Raw genomic sequence first — 21,667 nt, forward strand, 5'->3', positions numbered from 1 at the left:
AAATAGGATCTTTCCAACCCGACTCATCTTCCTCCTCCTGATCAAAGAGACTGACAGTCTTTTTTTTTTAATCTTTAAAATAAAGTTTAAAAAAAATCAAATAACTACAAAACACTGGCTGATCAAATGACATTTTGCTTTTACCTTTAAAGGGTAAAAATTGAAGTTTGGATTTCTGATGATGACGAAGGAGTAAAAAAGTGAAGATCAGAAGCGTAAAGGAATATTTGGTCAAGTGAAGAAAAGAGTTGGTTTTTGTTTGTCATCAAGGGAAAAACAGGTTCAAATTAATTTTGTGACAAAACAATAGAGTAAGTGACATTCTGTTGTCAAGTTCCTGTTGTCTTTATGCTGGGGAAGCAGGATGAGAAGGATAAAATAAAATGTGGTTTGTGTTCTCCTTACAGGTGGATGCAGCTGATAAATAGAAGCTGTGGGAATGCTGACTGGCTGAGATTTTGCGTCTCGCTTCTTTCATTGCTTGTCACTCACAATAGGCGATCAGTTTGAATGGATTTACACAAATAGACAAACAAAGCATTGGTTCAAAATCCAAAAATCCATTTCTGATTGGATGAAGTAGGAAAAACTTGTGGACAGAACCAAGAATATGGTAAAGTCCAGAAAATGGCTTAAAGCAAACAGGTTGGTCAGAAATACAATCCGGATTGAAAAGTCATGTTTAAATTAAATTACGTAAGGTTTGGTTCAGAATTATGCTCTTAAACTCAAAAAAAGCTTACTAGTCATAGTTTAGGGTTGTTTTTACTATGTTTTTTTTTTTTTTTTTTTTTTTTTACTATTCTTTTCTCTGGATCTCTTTACTTTAAAACTAGTATTTGCTCTTCATCAAATTAATAAAGTTTAGCTGGGTGAACTGCTTGCACAAATAAACACATCAACCTGTTCACATGTTTAACTTATCACTTTACTGTTACGGAGAGGGGATGAGGGAGTACCCAGGCGCAGAGAGGAGAGGAGGCAGGAGGTTGCAGGGAAAACGGGGCTTTAATAATCAAACTACAAAAACAAAACCACTGCATACGGCAGGCTAGAGACTCGAAAACCACTAAACCAGAGAACAACACAATATGGACCAGCACAGGAGGAAGGGAAAGACAGGACTTAAATACATACAAGGCAACAAGACACAGGTGGAAACACTCAGGACTGATGGGGCAAGGTCAAACTCGAAACAACAACGGAACAGAAAATACTACAAAATAAAACAGGAAGTGAAACTCAAAACATCACAGAACAAAAGGAAACAAACCACAAGGGCAAAGAAACAGAAACCGTAACATTTACTAATTTAGCATCACCATCATATTCTCATTCAGTCCTGCATTGTAGATCTGAGCAGGTTTACATTTTATGTATTGATGTACTTACCATAACGCCACGAGTTGGCATAAAAGCCAGCATTCAAATGTGTTCCTCATAAGATTTGCTGCTGTAGATGTTATCATAAATTCAAAATTTGCTTGAAATGTAATGGAAAGTTCTTAAGAGTTTGCAAAAGTCTGTGAAAAACGATGGAGGCTCACATATTTTAGGATTCAAGTTTGCTTTGCCTAAGTCACAAAAGGTTTTAAAAAATAATTTGTCTGCCTGACCACAACAGTAAACCCCCATCTTTTTTGACTTATCCAAGTAGATTTTGTTTCCAAATCACAATGATGTGGTAGCTGGCATGTTAAAAACATTCATATTAAACATTTTTGTGGCATATAGGGTGTTTTATGTCCCAAATATTATGCTGCAAGGAGCCACAAATCCCCACCATGGTGGTTTAGAATGAAAAGTTAGAGCTTTATTTTTTTCAGGGATGATTTGTCTTCACAAAGGTAAACTTGAATAAAGTCATTTCACCACAAATCCGCGTTTCGCAATCTCTGTACTCTGGTGTGAAACATGCTTTACTGCAGTCTGCTCATTTTATGATGAGTCTAATTCTCTACCCATTTCTCACATTTAGCAGTGAAACTCAATATAAAAACAAGCTGTTCTAACATCCTTCTTTGGTCTTGAGAATTTTTTTTGTATGCAAAATGAATCGTGTGCATTAAATTCTTGAACACAAGCATCATTGGAGCGCATGAACCCTCAATCAAATGCTCAAAAAAATCATGCAGATATAAATACACTTACCCCAGTGAAATGTGTGCCGCTTTGTGATTTAGATTTGCATCTTTTTAAGCAATGTTCAAAATGCAGTAAGACCCTGGAGGAATATCATGTTTGTGTCATTCTCTTTTAGAAAGTCTGCTTTACTTTTTTTTTTTCTTTCATAAATAATTCAATGCATCTGCTCAGAATTCAGCACAAATAAACCACAATATATGATGCCTGGACTGATATAAACATACAATAATTGTTTTGTTTTAACCCATTCAGGTTTTTGTGTCACAGTGTCTGCCACTGCACACTTTATAGTTAAGGTCGGGGTCAAGGTAAGGCGTAACTCCAAAACACTCCCATAAGAGTGTTTCTGAATTCTGGTAAAGTCGTAATTTTAATGACAGTGTAAACAAAACCTGGCAGTCACCTGGGGGGTATTTCAAAAAGCAGGTTATGTGAGTTACCATGGTAAGTTTGAGGCTAAGGAAGCGGACAACCTCAGCTTTTGGTTCCAAAAATGGAGGTATGCTTTGTTCCCATAGCAACTCATGCTCTGAACATAACCTGGTCTGAGCAGGTTTAGTTGAAGGTTAGTTTGTTTTCTGAGAGGTGAGGCAGCATGGCGTGTCCATTTGAAGATGATTTAGTGGATGTAGAAGCTCAGATAAAATGAAGTTCACATTTGTGACAAAAATATGAACATATGTTTTGCGTCCACTGTCTATGTTTTGGGTCCATTACCTATGACTATTAAACAAGTTCATTGAACATTCGTTCATGTCTATGTGCTACTAAGCAATATCTTCTGCATACCCATGCTTCTTTGATTATTACTTTATATTAGCTTTGTGATGTATATACCTGCTTAATACATAAAACTTTGCATTTGTCTTTATTGATCGTAGCTAACAACACTAACAACGGTTGCTAAGGACTTTCCTGACGACATAGTGAGACGACAGAGGGTAACGACAATAACAAAGACAAATGCAAAGTTTTAAACATAACGCATGAACCAATGTTCAATAAACTCGTTCAGTTGACATAGACAATGGAGCAGTGGACACAAAAACATATTTATGGCACAAACGGAACCTCATAAGAAAATACTTTTTCCACCGTGAGAGGCTGATAAGACCACATATGGATGTTGTAGAGATAAACTTTTTGACATTGATCTAACTTAATTATTTGCTTCAGTTAAGATAAATCATGTTTTGGAGATCAGTCACCTTAAAAATAACACATAGTTATCAGACAGTTATTTTACTCTCATTCAAATTAATTCAATTAAGTAGGTGTAACTTTGGTGCTGCTTTTAGATCGGCACCGCAAGGAATTGTGGGATACCATTCCCTTTGCTTGTCTGGACGGATTTGGGTACAAGTGTAAGTTTTTGTGTAAATATGTTTAGTTGTAGCTGTTTTACTGTGTTTTGCTGAGTTGTTTTACCCTGTTATGTTTAATTCTTTCTGCACCATGAGGGAGAGGATGATGAGTCTATTTAGCTTTCCTAGTGCTTAAACATGTTGTAAAAAATGAAGTGAGAATCATAATTTATGCAATTGTTTCTCTCTTACCAACTCCCCACTGCATCATTCATTTTAATGTTATAAAAAAGAGAATATCTGCGGCCTCAAACTTAGACATATGAGAGCTCAAGAAGTACAATAAATTAAGATGGAAAAAAATTTAATTGAATGGTAGTAATATGACATTTAGTTAGATAAATATGTAAATTTGAGTTGTAAAAACAATTATTGAGTTGGACAGACGTAAGACATTAGGTTGAATACATTTGACTCAAGTACTTGTTACCAATTGAATTCATTCATTTAAGTTGGATATATATATATATATAACCAACCAGACATTGTAGTGGTGAATAAAGAGCAGAGGAAAGCCTTTGTGGTGGATGTGGCAGTGCTAAGCGATGGGAACATCAGGAAGAACGAACATGAGAAACTGGAGAAATACCAGGGACTCAGAGAAGAACCGGAGAAAGCCTGGAAAGTGAAGGTGACAGTGGTGCCTGTGGTAATTAGAGCACTAACCCCCAGTAACCCCCAAGCTGGAGGAGTGGCTACAACAGATACCTGGAAATAACAATAATAATAATAATGGATTAGATTCATCTGCGCTTTTCCAGACGCTCAAAGCGCTTACAGTGTGTCCATTATTCACTCACTCCTCATTCATACTTGGTGATGGTAAGCTACAGTTGAAGCCACAGCTGCCCTGGGGCAGACTGACAGAGGCGTGGCAGCCAGTTTGCACCTACGGCCCCTCTGACCATCACCATATAAAAATGGGTAATAACTTTATTTTTATTACTCCTAGGAGCTACTTTTTCCATCCATCTCACAAACACTTCTTGTTTTTCAGTAAAAGTCTGTTATGCCGTTACCTGAGTTAAAATATGACTGAAGGTCCTTTTCTTGTGCAATCCCCATAAACATTTTACTAGAATTGTAAAATAAGCTATAATCTTATCACTGGTAAAATTTGGCTCTATCATCATTCATTACCTGCACACGCCATCTACATGCACGCATTCTCTTTCAAGAATAACTTGGATATATGAAAATATCTCAAATATCACAAAAAAACTGTTGGGCCAAACAAATATTTGACATTAATTGAATCTGCAAGTTTTCCCAAAAGATGGGAGGATTGTTATATTCAGCAGACTTCAAACATGAGAGACGGAATGGAAAGAAATGAGTCCAAGGAAACTATGATATTTAAATAATTAATTTGTACAATTGAATAGTTGATTCTAGAATCAAGTTCAAGATCTTCTTGTTAACCTATAAGGCCTTACATGGTATGCCCCCATCCCATATACCTCATATTGCCTTACCACCCAAACAGAAAACTTCGCTCCCAAAATGCAGGACTGCTTGTGGTTCCTAGAATTAGTAAAAGTACAGTTGGAGGTAGAGCCTTTAGTCATCAAGCCCCTGCTTTATGGAATAAACTCCCAGCTCATGTAAGAGAGGCCGACACAGTTTCTACATTCAAAGCTAGCCTCAAAACATTCCTCTTTGGACAGGCTTACGTTCACACTGCAGGATGATATGACCCAATTCCGATTTTTTTGCCCCTATGCGACTTGTATCCGATCTTTTCATGACAGTCTGAACGACACAGATCCAATCTTTTTAAATGTGACCCAGGCCACTTGGGTATGTGGTCCTGAATCCGATACGTATCCGATCTTTTCAAATGTGACCTCTGTCTGAAAGGCCAGGCCACATGTACCCGACTCGTACGTCATTGATACGCTACAAACATCATAATTCTGCGTTGAAGTAGGCGGGAACAAGAACATAAACATTAACCATGCCGGACGATGCTGCTGAGACCAGTCAGTGGAAGGGAAGCGAGGTCACCGATTTGATTATTATTTGGGGTGACAGCTCTATTCAGGCCAAACTCGAGGGCTCTTATCGCAACTGGGCGGTTTTTGAAAAGATTTCCTGCAAAATGGCTAAGCATGGTGTTGAACCTTTCCCGCAATTATTTTTTTTCCTTTCCGACCATGATCAGAAGCGCGGGGGAGACCTTCTCCACCTCCTTCGGGGTTCACTTCCCCGTTGGGACCCTCAGATTCTCCAGAGCGAGTTAATAAAGAGTCAATAGCAGTTCTCCTTCCTCCATAAAACACAACATGAATGCGCGCCCCCACTGCCCCTCTCATACCCTACTGCGCTGCACGCGCTCTCTACTCTTTCTTACACACAGGTGCACGGCCCCAGCACATTCACATCCCCATTCCACAACAGTGGGTGCAGACGATCCCCGTTCCAATGCCTTCTTAAAATGAGAAGATTCTTATTTTGCTGGTTCCTTTGTGAAAATGAATTTAATAATGCAAAAAGAGCTCCGCTGTTGACAACACTGTTGTTGACATCCATTGTTAATGTTAGCTACTTCCGCAAACAACAAGTGACGTTGTTCACCATTGAGTACTCTTCTGAGCATGCGGGTCACTTCTGGGTCATTTCACGTTCACACAGGAGATCACAAAATTTCGGATTTAATTGGAAATGTGAACGGCCTTGCAAAATAAATTGGATTTTTTCAAAAAACGGAACTCAGCATTAAGCCCTGCTGTATAAACGTAGCCTTATTGTCAGACTAACTAGTATTCAGAGATTATTAAGCTTAATTTTAATTTGTTTAAATTAAACTTAATAACAATAACAATTAGTTGTTAGTAGGCTGCTAGAAGTTAAAGTTGGGGTAACTATGGTGCACTGGGGTTCTGTCCTCTTTTTTCATCTACTTCTACCCTCTTTCTCTCCTCTTTTCTTGATTGTTATTCATCATTTAGTTCTCCATACCTCTGTTTGGTGCAGTGCGATTCATGTACTGTCCCTCTTTCCCTCTCCCCTCCGGGCGAGTGGGAGTGCTTTTCAGATTCCAGTTGGCTCATCCGTGCTCCTGTACCTGACCATACTGCTCCTACACCTGGCTGTGGATCCTGTCTCCGGCTCGACTCGCGCCCCCGACTGTCCCCCCCAACTCCGTCTGGATGAAGCTCGTCTGCTGGACTTTAAATATGTAGTTGTAGAATTAGATAAGTCAATTCTTCTCTATGAGTTCTGGTCTGGCCTGTCCGTCCTGGGGGAGGATCCCTCCTTCATGTGTGCACCCCTGAGGTTTCTTTTCTAAGGGTAGGGATGTTCAGTTTAGTATAGTCAGTTTGTAAGTTCAATTTAGTATTTTTCTGTTGAATTCTATGTATTCATGATCCTTTTGATTTTATGTTTTACTTTTTCAATTACCGATACGAAGCCCATCGTGATGACGTTGTTGTGAATTTGGGCTATACATTGGGCCACATTTCATCCTCAATGCTCTCATCGATGAAGGAAGGTTGTCATGATCCGAAGACGAAACAGACCCAGTTGCTGAAACCCGGAAGGAGGACAAAGGCAAGTGGTGTGGTAAGTATTAGATCTATTTTGGTCCGATGTGGTCAGGAGGTTCGGTGTGGCTGAAGGCTCAGGTGTAGTAACGCTCGAGGCGTGGCTTGAGGCTTTGAAGTGGTTTTGGAGTTCGTGGCGTGGCAGGAGGTCTTGGCGAGCGGCGAGGCTCAAGATCTCGAGGATGTAGGTTCCCACAGGCGGTTCAGGAATGAAGCAGCTGCTCGTGAAGTGTTCTGACTCAGGTGACTCTCGTGGCATGAATTCCTGAGGCAAAAACAAAACAGAGTTAACGAGGGACGAGACAAGGGGGCAAGACGTGGATTGAAGGATATATTAGGCACTATCAGGGTTTAACGAACTGGCGAGTTGAGTAGTCACAGCTGGTGAGTCAGGAGCAGAGCAGAGCTGGGAAGGGGAGGAGAGCTGACAGAGGCACCATGACAAAGGTTTTCCCCAAAATATCACCATGCACATCCTTTTTCTTTATATGGCTCACTCAGCCAGTCCCCTTTGCAGAAAAGCAGCCCAAAGCATGAAGTTTCCACCCCTATGCTTCACAGCAGGTATGGTGTTCTACGGATGGAACTTTGTATTCTTCCCCCTCCAAACCTGGCAAGTGGCATTTATAAAAGAAGATTCCCATTTTGGTCTCATCTGACCACACGACATTCTCTAAATCCTCCTCTGGTTCATCTATGTGGTTCATCTATATGGATTTAGTATGTAAACTTGTAATCTTTATTTAATAGCTTGGTAGTATGACTCAACTGAACAGTTTTCAGGAGTTTAGGAGGCTGCTGGATCGTTCTGACCAGCCTGGGAAGCAGGGAAACCAAATGGAAGATCAATGGAGGCTGAAGGTAAATGGAGGCTGGGGTCATGACACAAAGTAGAACATAGAACTCCAGTCCAAGGTATCCAATACAAGCCCACCAGCCTACATCCAAACCCAAAGTACAGAATAAAGGTCAGGCTGACAGGAAAACTACTCTCAGGTCAGGACAGAAAACCAGGTCACCAAACCATGCAAGAACAGGAGACAAAGTAACACACTGAAGGCAAGGCACACATATACACACTGGTACCAAATGAGTAAACACAGGGAGGATTAAATAGATGAACATACAGGTGAAGTGGGAGAAGCCAGGTGCAGAGAGCAAGAATAGTGGAGAAAAGGAAGAGAGCAACTCAGCTAAGACATAAACATTCCATCAGATGTTGCATTGAGCCCTACGTGGAGAGGGATTGTCAGTGATCTTACAATGCTTCCATTTTTTAATAACTGCTCCAACAGTTGATCTCTTCTCACCAGGCTACTTGGTCTTGTTCTTGTGTGCCATCCTGTCCCTTGTGTCCTTTGACACCTCGTTGGTCTTGGTGGAAAGAATGCAGTCTGATTGTTTAAGTGTGGGCAGGGGTCTTATTATACGTTCAGTTCAGATAAGTTCATAAATATATAGGTATTAGTGACAGCTATATAGTATTTCTTTGTTTGTTTTTTTATTAAAATATTCTTTAATTTTCAGATTTGTTCTTGTTTTTAATTTCTAAACCTCTCAATGTTTTTATAGGTTTTAATTTGACTAATTATGCAGGAAACCAATCAATTTCATTTAGTTAAATAATTTAAAAATAAACAAAATCCTTTAAATCTCTATGGCTTTCCATCTCCGATAAGTTAATATTCAACACAACCCTAAAAAATGAATGTGTATCATAAACAAACAGATAAACAAACACGAGCATAAATAGAGCAAGCATTTTGATAGCACTTAGAATATTGACTCTTTCTCTAAATGTTAGAGGGATTGAGATCAATAATGCATTAGAATGTATATGGATGCAGCAGAAGCAGCCGCATCCTGCTGTCGCGCACGCACCCGCGCGCCCGCCCGTGCGCTCATTCCCTCTCCCCGCCGAGCTCTTCTGTGCTGTGCGGTCTATGGTCCAACACAACACGAGTGATCGGTTGTCGGTTTCAGCACGGGACAGATCCTGCAGCCGCTCGGTGCAGCATGGCGACAGAGGTAGGACATCCCCCGCGTGCCTGTTAGTATTCCAGGACGGATCCACTGCGCCCTCAGCCAAGCAGGCGGAAAACGCAGTGCTGAAAACTGAATGTGATGCTTGTTGTGGCGCATGTGACTAAATCAGCTGAATGAATTAGGTGGATATGTTAAGTTTTTAAGGAAATTCGTCTATTATTTTTTTCCTGGTTCTTTATTTGCCAGTTAGCTCTTAACAGCATCAAAGAGTTTCTCCACCTTCTTTCCTGTGATGATGATCTGGTCAGTACCATGGTTAGAGACAACCTGTTCTACTTTGGAATCAGGTTTGAGGCTTTGCTGCTGCATTTAACAGAAATCATGGCTCACTTAGGGCAATTTAACATTTGCACTATTTCCTGTCTCCATGACTTTGACACGGTCAGGTAAATATTGATGTTATTCTTGTGTTTTTCAGGCAGAACGCAACTAGTTGCCTCAAACACAATCAACAGCACTTGCTATTTTTAGCTCCAGTAATGCCTGGTCACTGGCAGGTCAGCAGTATGTCTTTTCCCCCCTTATTTGTCCTTGTTCAGGTGTCTTAAAACTAAAAACGTGGCAGCATTAGTTATAACGGTGATCTTACCGTAGGAGACAGCGACTGTTTACAAAAGCAACCTCCAGCCTGCAGAGAAATGTCTGAGAGAACACTGTGCATGTGTCAGCAGTCCACTGAAGATGTCATTTAAAGATGATGGCACTGCAGGTAAGAGTGCTTTGGACAGGGAGCTGGAAAATATTCATATAAGTTTTTTTCCCCCCTCTTTTTTTGCATGAAATCACCAGAGTCTTCTAAAATCAGTAAATCATGTCCAAGACCGACTTTTTTATGAGTCCATCAATATTTATTGCCTTTTCAAAAAAAATGATAATCAGTTTCCTGTTTGGTAAGCATCACTTGGGGATGAGTTGGTCTGCAGTATCACACGCCAAAACAGCAGATGATAGAATCAAGTGGCTGAGTAGCGATCAGGTTGTTCTGCAGATGGTTTGCATGGATTGTCTCTACATCCAGGACCCCTGACAGATCTACCTCTCAGTCTGTAGCTGGCTCCGGCTGAAGTGTTTCACTGCTGAGGATGAATGTGCCAAAGGGAGACTGGCAGTGGAGGAGCTCCCCAGAGAAACAGTGGTCTACCTTTTTCCAAAAGAAATGTTTCCTCCTCATGCTTTGTGCCCACGGTTCCTTCTATTCCACCTAGATTTTGATTCACAGGACACCTGGCTAAATCAGCCTTTCTGAAGAAAACCTGCTTTTAATGGCAGGGGAGCAGTTATAATAAAGGGAGGAAAATAGAATGCTGTCAGGAAGAAAAATGCAGGAAGAGCTGTGAGATTAAAATGAAAACTTGAGTCAATTTACAACAAACGGTGGCTGTGTACCATTGACGTTTGCCCACTGACAGCACTCACCCACGTCACTATGAGCTGCTTGTGTTGGTGGGACTTAACTAGGAAATATGTTTTGCCACCAAGACATACTATAAGAGCTAGGTATGGTGAATTTTATAGGGTCACTGTTTAAAATCACAACCTATTATGTCTTTACGTACATCCTTGCCCTACATTTATAGTTTCATACAGGCATGTTTTAAAATAGGTTTTGCAGACAAACTCATAGCTTTACAGCCTGACACAGAATAGTGATTTGTTTTTCAGAATCTAAACTTTTAATTTGGCTCTGAATGTGAATAAATAAAAATTTTCAATAAATGTCCAACACATTTGAGACATGATTTTTAAAAATACAATGAAGTCAATTAGACAAACACCAGAAGGCGTCAGTTCATTTTTACAGAGCAGACGTTCGAGCAACACTTTTCCAACGCGGGTAGTTCATTCATTCATTCATTCATCTTCGTTTTGTCCCTTTTGGGGTCACGGGGCTGCCAGAGCCTATCCCGGTCACTTGTGGGTGAAGGCAGGGGACACCCTGGATAGGTTGCCAGTCTGTCGCAGGCCCACTATCACACACCCATGCACTTTCATAGTCTCACCTATGGACAATTCAGAGTGACCAATTAACCTATAAAGCATGTTTTTGGACGGTGGGAGGAACACGGTGAGTTCGAAACATAATCAAACCGGTTACACCTGATATTAGAGAATAAACTTAGCTTCCAGTTTAAGTCAGTACAAAAATACAACATAAGTTTTGAAGAGAAAATATATAAATAAAATACCATAAGCATTTTATATTAACTTGTTTAAAAATAGAAGGCACCTAAAGCTTTGGTAATATTTTTAAATAGTTAACTCATAATATTCATAATCCAAAAACTTCTCTTTGGAGGAGCCTCCATCTTGCACAGAATAGTTCCAAAAAACAAACAAAAAAATAAATGAGGTAATTTCTAAATTCCCAGGGCACAATACAATAAAAAACAGTGTGGCATCCAGAACACCAAACAGCCAGAAGCTTGAACACATTTTACATCCTTCAGGAAGTTTTTTCCATCTACTTTTTTGTCCCTTCTTTTTTATTATGTTAATCAAAAGTCTTTCCTTAATTCCTTAATTTAGATTTTTTTTCAAACATTGGTATAGTCTCATTTGATTTTGTCAAGAATTTGTGGTGTTGGTTCAAATTGTAGGCAACTGAGCTTGTTGACAGAAATGTAAACATTTAACAGAAAACAATTAACATGAGAGAACCAAGAGCATAACAATAGGAACTGAAAACCCGACACTTAAATAGACAGAGGACCATTAACACAATTCAGGACACCTGTGGGTAATTGACAACCTAAACCTGCTGTGAGGAGAACAGATAATGAAAAGAACCAAAGAAATGTTATTAAACTGAAGCACACTAGAGCAGTGGTCCCCAACCTTTTTGTCACCGCGGACCGGTACAACGCGGTGTTGTTTTCTTTTTTTTAATCTTTATAATCTTTTTTTTCATTCTTGAAAAATGAACATTTTAGTTTCTACAACTTTAATTTACTTTATATTTGCCTATTTGTAGATTTGAGAAATAACAAAAGCACAGTTTAAGTCCTGCCTGTATTATGAACAATACAGATACTTGTTTAGAATGGTTGCAGCGCTGCACTCTCTGTCTAACTCTTATAAACGATGCTGAACTGTGTGCTGATGATTGCATCTATTTATAGAGCGACTTGTTCATCACGATGCCCTAAAGATAGAATCTGTCTTAAGGAAGGAAAAAAAGAGATCTGGCTTTGAGACGTTTGTGGTTGTTGGGGGAAGAAAATAGGAACTTGGATACTATTCCTGATTATGAGGGATGTTCTCAAAATAGAGATGAAAGGCTGATTCTGTGCTCACATGGGCTATCTTTGGCTTTACCCTGAGATCCTGACAGTATGAAGGATGTTGGTCAACAGTCGGTGATAAAAACGGAAAGATATAAATCTGCATTTGAAGTTAAACGTTTTTTTTTCTTCTATTAAACTATCCTTTTTATAGGAATCTTAGACTTTGAAATTACTGTGACTTCTGGTTGTTTCCCTCTTCCATTTGTGTCTGGGTCTTTTCATCCCCAACTCTCTATACACCCCCTGTATCACTAATTACCATCCTCTTGTGGGCAGTTATTTAGATCAGCAGGGAATAGATTTTACTGGCTGTTTGGGTGTAAACTGTACCACCAAAGTGCTGTAAAGAGAAGTCTTTGAGAGTGGGATTAAAGCAGCGGGGCTTACTGCTTTTAGAGGAACGCAGTGAGGAAATTTGCACTGCTGTTGACCTGGTATTTTTCCAATCATACTTTGTGCTGTGAATCACTGATGTGTCATTTTAAGTATAAATGCACACACACACACACTCAAAAAAATGTTAAGGACTGTGCTGGAATGGGTTTATGTTTTTTAGAAAGATTTGTTTATCTTCACTTATTAAAGTGCAGTTTGGGGCCAAAAGGGCAATGGAGTTCAAAGGTTTACTAAGATTTGGGGGGAAAAAGATAACAAAGAGCACTTCTCTCATACTAATATTTGATGCTTATCTCCTCAGTTTCACAACCTCCAAGAGATGCAGCACTGTGCATCACTGGTTACTAAGGTCTTCATACAGAGAGACTACAGTGAAGGAACTGTCTGTCGATTCCAAACCAAGTTCCCATCAGAGCTTAACATCAGAGTGAGTCCACATCAATACATTCATAGGCACACTGTGCATATCTTAAAGCTAATTTCACCTAAAACAACTCTCACAACATCCAGCTTTAATGCTTAAATGTATTTAAGGTGTGTGATTTTTCTATTTTATCTATTCATTGTATCCACATTTTATTTGTTTGTTTTTGGCAATTAAAATTCTCAAAATTCACCAAGAAATGTAAGCAACACTGAAGAGCAAAATTCAAAATATGTTGTTCAAATACATATAATCTTCAAAACAACCTAATTTTAAGGAGTTTTATTGTTAATAACACGTGTATCAATGTTTTTTACACAGATTGAGAGAACTTTGCTGGAGGAAACGGTGAAGACTCTCAACTCCTATTACATGGAAGCTGAGAAGATTGGAGGCCAGTCGTACATGGAGGGATGTCTGGCTTGTGCAACAGCTTACATTGTCTTCCTCTGCATGGAGACACGCTATGAGAAGGTACAACATGTAAACACAGCAACATCTTTGCTCACAGGGACCTCTCCCAAGTCTGCAACACAGATGTTGTAAAACTTGCATAAAATGAAAAGAAAACATTAGAACCACTGATATAAAATAAAATAAAAATCAACACTGACTTGTGTTTAAAAGGCCTGTATCGTGCAAAATCAACTTTTTGAGCTTTTAAGTGTATTACAATATCAACTATCTTTTGATCTATTTTAAAAGAGTTCGCAGTGATCTTTTAATTCGGATGATGCTGTTTTTAAGCAAAATCCACAAACCTGTTGTTTTCTAGGACAGTGCAGGAGTTCATTGGAAATTCGCCACTGAGTTATGGGCAGGACCATTGGGGCGGCGTGAGACGGCCTCTACTGTACTTCCCATGATTCCTTTTTTTACACTCTTCCTCACTAGCTTACAGCCCTTCACAACCTCAACCTAACATTACCAATGCAACAAAAATGCCGACCAATATCAGAGCTATCAAGCTCTACAGATTTCAGCTCGGACGAGGAAAACAAAGACTTACATGGATCTATTTGTCTACAACTGGATGCAAAAGAATGGAACAGAGCAGGGAGCTTGTGGCTTGTCGTAATAGCTTTTGCGTCGCACATAATAGCTTTTTCCAACTACTTGTTTTGTCTGCTCCTGATTCACAAGGATTTGAGGTTGTTGTTTTTTTTGCTGTAGTTTGAAACACTACCATTAAAGCTTTTAGTTTGGATGTCTGCATTGGGCAAGCTTACCCAATACCCTCAAACAACATTTTAAAGTTAGACATGATTGCTGTGCACAGCAAACCTAATGAACCTTTGAAGGAATTCTTAGAAGATGGGCTCTACTTAAAACAGAAGGTCCGTCTGCAGCAGCTGGGACCATGTTCGTGTAAAGTAGCAGCATGGCCACTGGTAAATATTTAAACAACAGCTGGTTTAAGAGGAGATTAAATGTTTGCATGTTGATTTGATTGTTTCATTCTGGCACTGCTGTTTGTCTGCAAGGCTTTAAACCTTGAAGTTGAAGTTCATGTTGGTCCACAAAGGAAGACATGCCCCAGCTTGGTTCTGCTGAACGTTGCTGCATTTCAGATCTGTTCATGTAACCAACTTGAGCAAGAGTGGGGTGTGAGTCTGGTTCTTCATTTTCAGATAAATCAAAACATGTTCATGAACACAATAAGCTTGATTAATCCTCCTAAGAGAAAACCGCCTGTTTTCTAGATAAAACCAGAGAGTCTTGAATCCTCAGAGTCGTGTGAGCCACTGCATCAGTCAGCGTCATCTTTTCACATTTTCTAAACACTTTTACATCAAACGTGGAGAAGCAAAAGGAAAAAAACATTAAAGGAGAATTTGCTGCGTTGAAGCTATGCAGAAACAGCTCAGTCTAAATCACCTTTCATCTCCATGTCAGCTATTGATGCTCCGCTGAGATGTTCAGATGCTATCAACTCCACACAAGAGTTGTTTACTTACCTGTTTAACTTTATGAATGTTGCCATGATTGAAGATGATAACATATACCCACCCAAGTTGAAGCTTTGTGGGCAAATACAGATCAGAAAGCAGAATCATGGGAGAACCTGACATGTTGCACTATCAAAGAGAACTGATTGTTTCAGCATGTCAGAACAGGTGAGAACAAACAGTCAGAAAACATCTTTTATGAAGAGTTTTATTTCCCCTGAAATATCCTAAATCAGGGGAAAATGAAATGTGAAAATACAAAGCTAGGTTAAACCAAATTAAAAGAAAAACAGTTTTTTTTATATATATATATACATATATGTATTGGAACTAAAATGATTAAGTTTTGAACTATAGTTTTATCTAATTCCATTAAACTAAGTAATTAGCTAACTGGAATTGTGTTGTTTACATGAAGGATTATTTACCTAAATATTTTTACAGTTTTCCAAAAAGCTTGTCTAATGTTTCACAGTAAGTAGACTGTAAGTAAAAAAATAATGTACTTGTGTTTTTTCTTTTTGACAGAGTGGATTTTTGTTGTCACACCACTGTCATAAAGATTGTAAAATTGCTTTCATTGAGTTTTGATCAGCTTTTTTTCCTGACTCTGACACTGGGATGTAGATGCTGTCGGCCAAAGAGGACTAGACTCATTTTAAAAACCAGTGAACCAAATTTCCTCCTGATATGTGCAGAAACCTGATCATTCGCTGCAAGAAACCTCTGACCTCTGTGCTCGCTAATAAGGCTTTTGCTGCGTCTTTCAAACAAAAGGGTTCAAATACTTTTCCCCCTCCATGAAAAGGAAAATAAATTCTTCAAAGTCGTTTTTTTTCTTTTCCTTTTTTGTGTGTGATTTTCAATCTCTCACTGTTCAAATTAACCTACCACAAGAACGACACACTGTTTTTAAGTGAAAATCAGCAAGGGAAAAACTCAAAAACGTATCTCCTCCACTGTAGGTCATGGATTATGACTTTAGTTTCCAAGTGTGCAGCTATATGCTGGCTGCAAAAGTCAAATTTTAAATACAATATTTACCCCGTTAACTAAAACCAAGCTGTCCCAATTTGTCAAACAAAAGTTATTTGAGCAAATTTTAAGGCAGAACAGCCAGTTTTGAAAGAAAATTGATGTTTAATGTCAGTCAAGATTATTCATTACTTATATTTACCAGTTTAATTTGCTCAGCTATGACATTTGTCTGAATTAGCCTTTTTTGACTAAAAACTAAAGCTCCCAAAAGGTGGAAAAATCACATTTATCCAGCTGTGACCAATGAGTGGTTTGAAAGTATGTGTGAAAAATGATGGCTGTTTTGATAGAATAATGGTATCTTATGTTTGGATCATAACCTTTTGAAAAAATAAAGAAAAGCAAAGACTGGCATTTGAAGGGCTTTTCACAGCTATGTACAAAAAAGACAAAAAGCTCATTTCTTCCAGTTTCTTTACTTTGTTCTCTAAATATGAGACATTTTTATTTCTTAAGCCTTTTAGCCCATGTTGAGGTTCTCACTTTCTCCTGGTTATTACACAGATTATATTGCAACAGATGGATTAAAGCTGTTTTAATTTTACCGTCTCAAAAGTCTAGAATCCCTTTAAAGACAACCTTTCATGTTTTCTCATCTTTTATACTCACGTTTCAGGTTCTGAAGAAGATATCTGGCTACATTCAAGAGCAGAATGAGAAGATCTACGCTCCTCGAGGTCTGCTGCTCACAGACCCCGTAGAGAGAGGGATGAGGGTTGTATCCTTCACTCATCTGCTGCTTTTTCTCTGTTCACAGATGTAATAAACACTTGATATCACCCATCTTCTTTCAGAATTATTTTGTCTTATCTAGATAGCCAAAACAAAACTATCCTAGTCTAAAGGCATAGATCCTTGACATAAATTGTCTTCTCAGCTGGAGGTCAGCATTTTTGAGGACCAGGGCTCAGCGGGCTCCAGTCCCAGCAGCACCCTGTCATCAGACAGCAGTGCTCGATGACAGGAGGGGCAGCGCCAGGCTTACGGGTACCACCACAGGGGCAGCGGGACACTCACCAACATCCGTATGTTGAAACATGAAAGCACCAGGTTCTAGAATATCTGGAAAAGAAAAAGGCAAGGAGGTGATCTGCAGCATTTACACTGTACCTGCTGGGGCCTTCAACTTATCAGGAAAGGCTGTTGACACAAACACACTGGATATTTAGCAGAGATAACAAACACAGGTGAACACACCCATGCGGCTGGAATATATAGGTTCTATCATCCCATTTTTCTTTTTTTTTTTTTCGTTCCGAAATGTTATTTTGCGTAGGTCTGTGTTAAAGAAGACAACTAAGACCAAAGGGAAGAGTTGTTTTTAATTTTGGAACAATTGTCAAGACATTCTGGTGGAAATGTACCAACCATCTTGGAGGATCGTTTGTCCTCCGTTCTTCCTGATTCCTGCATTTGGATCAGGTGGTTGAATCTCTTTGAAAACAAGCAAATTGGGCCTACCGTGAGATTATGCTCCCTTCACATGCATTTGAATTATTTATCCTCCTTATTCCCTACAGTGAATACCAATGATCCAAATCACAGCTGCAGGTCACACTCGTACACACACAGTCACAGATGCATGCATGCATGCAATTCCACTGAAGGTTGATGGCATGTGCACACGTCACACAGACAATTACAATAAGTGGCCGTAACTTCCTGCACAGATATGGGCTCTGCTGGTGTTGCAGTCAGCTCATTTGGAGCAAATCACTGCTCAGTTGTGTTGTATGAGCATAGCTTGTACGAGAAATTGGGAATTTTTCTGCATTTGCAAAATGAGTCAAATGCAGCGAGTATCACCCTCAAACCTTTTTTGACTTAAAATAAATTTGAGGTTTGAAACCTGTGGCTGCTTTTTAACATTAGAGCAAATCACTGTTAGTGTGACCAACAGTGTTTGTCAGCTATTTTGCTCTCCACACAGTATGTCTATGACAGTGCAGACACATTAAATATATACCACGGCAGAATACTGCAGTTTTTTTTAGACAGCACATTCCCAGCTGTTCCCATGGTGACTTTGTATGATCACAAAAGCCTCATTTGATCAAGATTGTGACAAAAAAATACCTACAGAATGCCTTAGACTTGCTGAAAAGTAAACAGAGGGAAGCTCGTTTTCTGTATTTCCCTACTTCCCTACTAATTTGAGGGGAAATTGAGATTTTAAATGTTGAAAGAGAAAAGTTCATGATAAATAATGAGAAAGATATGTTTGACCTTATCTTACACTTTGCTGAAAATCCTATATTTTAAATCTTATATAAAAAAAAAGAAACGATTTATTCAAATCGTTTGCAGCAATGTATAAAGGCTTCCCTGTTTTGTGCTGTAAAGATGCACAGAGCTCCCTGAGGTTTTTACCTTAAATAGCAAAAATGTGTTTGCTGGACAACAGCAACCATCAGATTAGTGTGTCATTGTAGAGTGGGAGTGCAGATGTTAATGAGAGGCCTATGTTGATACTGTAGCAGCTACATAGAAAATACATCAAATCTCCTGAAAAAATTATGTAGGGATTCTCATATTTATATCAAAATTGTTTTGGATCATTATTAATATTACTTTTCTTTTAATTACATCATCTGATTCAGGGTTTCAGTGGCATTTCCCCCAATTCAACCATATCTGTTGTGAGCACATGTGTGTGCCAAAAAACATATCTATACGCTAAAAGCTTCTGACTCAACAAACTGGCAGAACTCATGATGTTTTGCTTCATTCCAGGTGATAGTTTGATTCAAGCGTTATTGCCTGGATGACTGAGTTCAACCGACACTCGTGTTTTACCACAGCAGCTCAGATCAGTTGTGCTTGTGTTCAGCCTCCTGTGCTTTTTTGTTTTGTTTTTGATGCCTTCATGTTTCATCCCGGTGGACTGGATATCCAACCTGGAGCTGATGGTCTGACTAAATAAAAAAAGTATATTACTCAAACGTCAATTAAGATTCTCAAATTTATGTAAATGAACTGTACAGGGTACAGAGTTTTAATATATTCATCATGTAAAAAATGTACATTAAAAATGTAATTACAATGCATCCTTACTTAAGCCTTTTTGGGTGCTGAAAACTTGAGGTTTGAATGTTTGTCTTTAAATTTTTAGCAAACTAGAAAGCAAATAACGTTTTTGAAGCTCCGTCACTTGCCCGTTTTGAAAAAAATAAACATGTTTTCTGTTTATTCAAATTGTTGATTATGTAGCTTGTTATATAGATGGTAGTGATGATGTCAATCCTACTGGCAAAAAAAGAGACAGCAATTGATGAATCCTCAGGGGAACGTTTCACCAAATTTAAAGGACATTAAAGGAAGAGCATGAAATGAGTGCAGCATTCTAGACAAACTCATTACATCTTTTATAAATAGTCAGGAGAGTTTCTGTGACATGTGATCTTTGGGGGAAAAAAAGTCACTTTCATATAAATATGTTTTATACCTGCAGCATTAGTACATGTGTGCACCGTGCAAAAGAGAAGTCAGTCAAATTTAAAAATGTATCAAAACTTCTGATGTAATGAAGGTTTAACCATTTTAGTTAAGGCTAACCATTTTTAAATAAATATTATTTCAAATAAGTGGTAATTTAATGCAAAGGCCTATTTACTGTTGAGGTTTGGTTTATTGCTAAGTAACTATGCATTTCTGTTTGAAGCATCAGAACAGGCTGGGAAATGTGCAAAAGATTTCTTAAGGTGACACTAAAATGAATCCCTTTTTTAAACTCACATGCACCATGTGTTCACTTTCAAGTCTTTAAATATTCAGACACATTTAACTGAACTGCAGAAAAAGGATTCCATCAATTTGTACACAGTTCAGGTATAGGATTTTATTATTTATTCCACCTGTTATCTCAAGAAACAGAATTCTTTTTTATAGAAAGATGTATTTTTAGAAAAAATCTAAACACAGACATTATAGGATGGTTCTAGAGTTTCAATTTTTTCTTTTCTTTAAGTGTTTGCACCGTATTTGCACATATTGGGAAAGTGAGTAATAGCAAATACTGATATTGTTGAGTAAATGTCCTTCGGAGATTATGGGGTAAATTCGATCATTGTACATGTGCCGTTTTACTTTGTAAGATTAACCTTGGTATCCACTTTTGAGGAAAAATCTCAAACCTGAAAGCTGTGCCAAGCAAGAATTGTACAGTTTATTTATTTCACAATGTCCTTTTTTGTGTATTTATCATGTACTGTGTCTGAAAGTCTGTTAAGTCAGACTCTTGGAAAAATCATTGAGCAAATAACGTGTGTTTGATAAACTATGGCTTGACATTGCCCAACAGTGCAACACAAAATGCAAAGTCTTCCTTAAATGTGAAAACTCTGTGTAATCTTTGTACAAATATTTTTGACTGTCTCTGCGTAATGATTTGTTAATTTCAGAAAGACCCAGAATGCATTGATATTTTGTGCATACACAAGGCAGCTCCAGATGAAAGTCTTTCAATGGTCCCGTTTGTGCTGCAGAGAATGAAATTATTTTATACTGTTTATGTGTTTACAGATATTGATGTACAGCACATTTAAAAAGACTGTTGCAATTCCTGTTCAAAGAAAGATGTGTTTGTCTGTATAAAAAGATTAATAAAGTCTGTGAGAAAGTTCAAAAAGGGTTGTAATCTATTACTTGGCCTTTTTCAAGGCTAGCCATAATACATTTAAATCAAGCTTCTGAGACATCATTTGCATTGGACAACATATTTGTGGGTTCCCTTACCTTGATTTTTGTTGCCAAAAGTGTTCATTGTATAAATTCAATTCAAATTAAATGCCTCAGTGAAATTGTTGTATACATCAACAATGTCTCTGGGATTAAATATAATTTTTTTAACCATATGTGATAGATAATCTACAAATGCACTTATCCAAGGCAAATCAACTTGTGCCCAAGTATGTCTTTTGTTTCTTTATTTTTAAATGTCAAATATAAATTTATAGAAGTCTGGTGCAGATCTAGTGTGATCACTAAAATCTGGCGAGACAAGGCATGGCAGCTATTCTTGTGGAGCACTTCTTGTACTTGCAAATCAAAGTTGTAAAATGCATAAGCTTTTGCCGCCTTAAGAGGAATAGAAACAGAACAAAAAAGACAAAGCTATGCTAAAAAAGTGTCATGACATTTTCCCAGGGAGCATACTGGATGAACAGCAGAGGCCCAAAAGTGGTAACCTGAGGCACTCCGCATAACTTCCAGATTAATGATCACAAATGGAAACAACATTAACTATCTTCAGGATAAGATCTGACCCAAGTCAGACACCACAGAATTCCAATAATATTCAGGTCTATGGACTGAGATGGGAATTCCAAAATGTTGTACTTGTTCCTCTGCATAAAGGCCTTAGTAGAATTTGAGTGGTGTTTAGGATCGTTGTCTCATTGAAGTATCCAGCCCTGGCGCAACTTCAACTTTGTCCCTGTTTCTTGAACATTGTGTGCAAGAATCTGTTGATACT

General features: G+C 38.5%; 1 protein-coding gene across 1 annotated transcript; it reads left to right on the top strand.

Annotated features, from left to right (window-relative positions):
- Positions 1-8,897: 8,897 nt before the first annotated feature.
- golga7b (golgin A7 family member B) lies at positions 8,898-20,821 on the top strand. The gene is made up of 5 exons (XM_011484460.3): positions 8,898-9,085; positions 13,085-13,210; positions 13,529-13,681; positions 16,811-16,912; positions 17,072-20,821. The coding sequence occupies exons 1-5, from the start codon at positions 9,074-9,076 to the stop codon at positions 17,153-17,155; spliced, it is 477 nt and encodes a 158-aa protein (XP_011482762.1). The 5' UTR covers positions 8,898-9,073; the 3' UTR covers positions 17,156-20,821.
- The last annotated feature ends 846 nt before the right edge of the window (positions 20,822-21,667 follow it).

The sequence above is a fragment of the Oryzias latipes genome, chromosome 15, assembly GCF_002234675.1.
Source record: "Oryzias latipes chromosome 15, ASM223467v1".
Classification (NCBI taxonomy): domain Eukaryota; kingdom Metazoa; phylum Chordata; class Actinopteri; order Beloniformes; family Adrianichthyidae; genus Oryzias; species Oryzias latipes.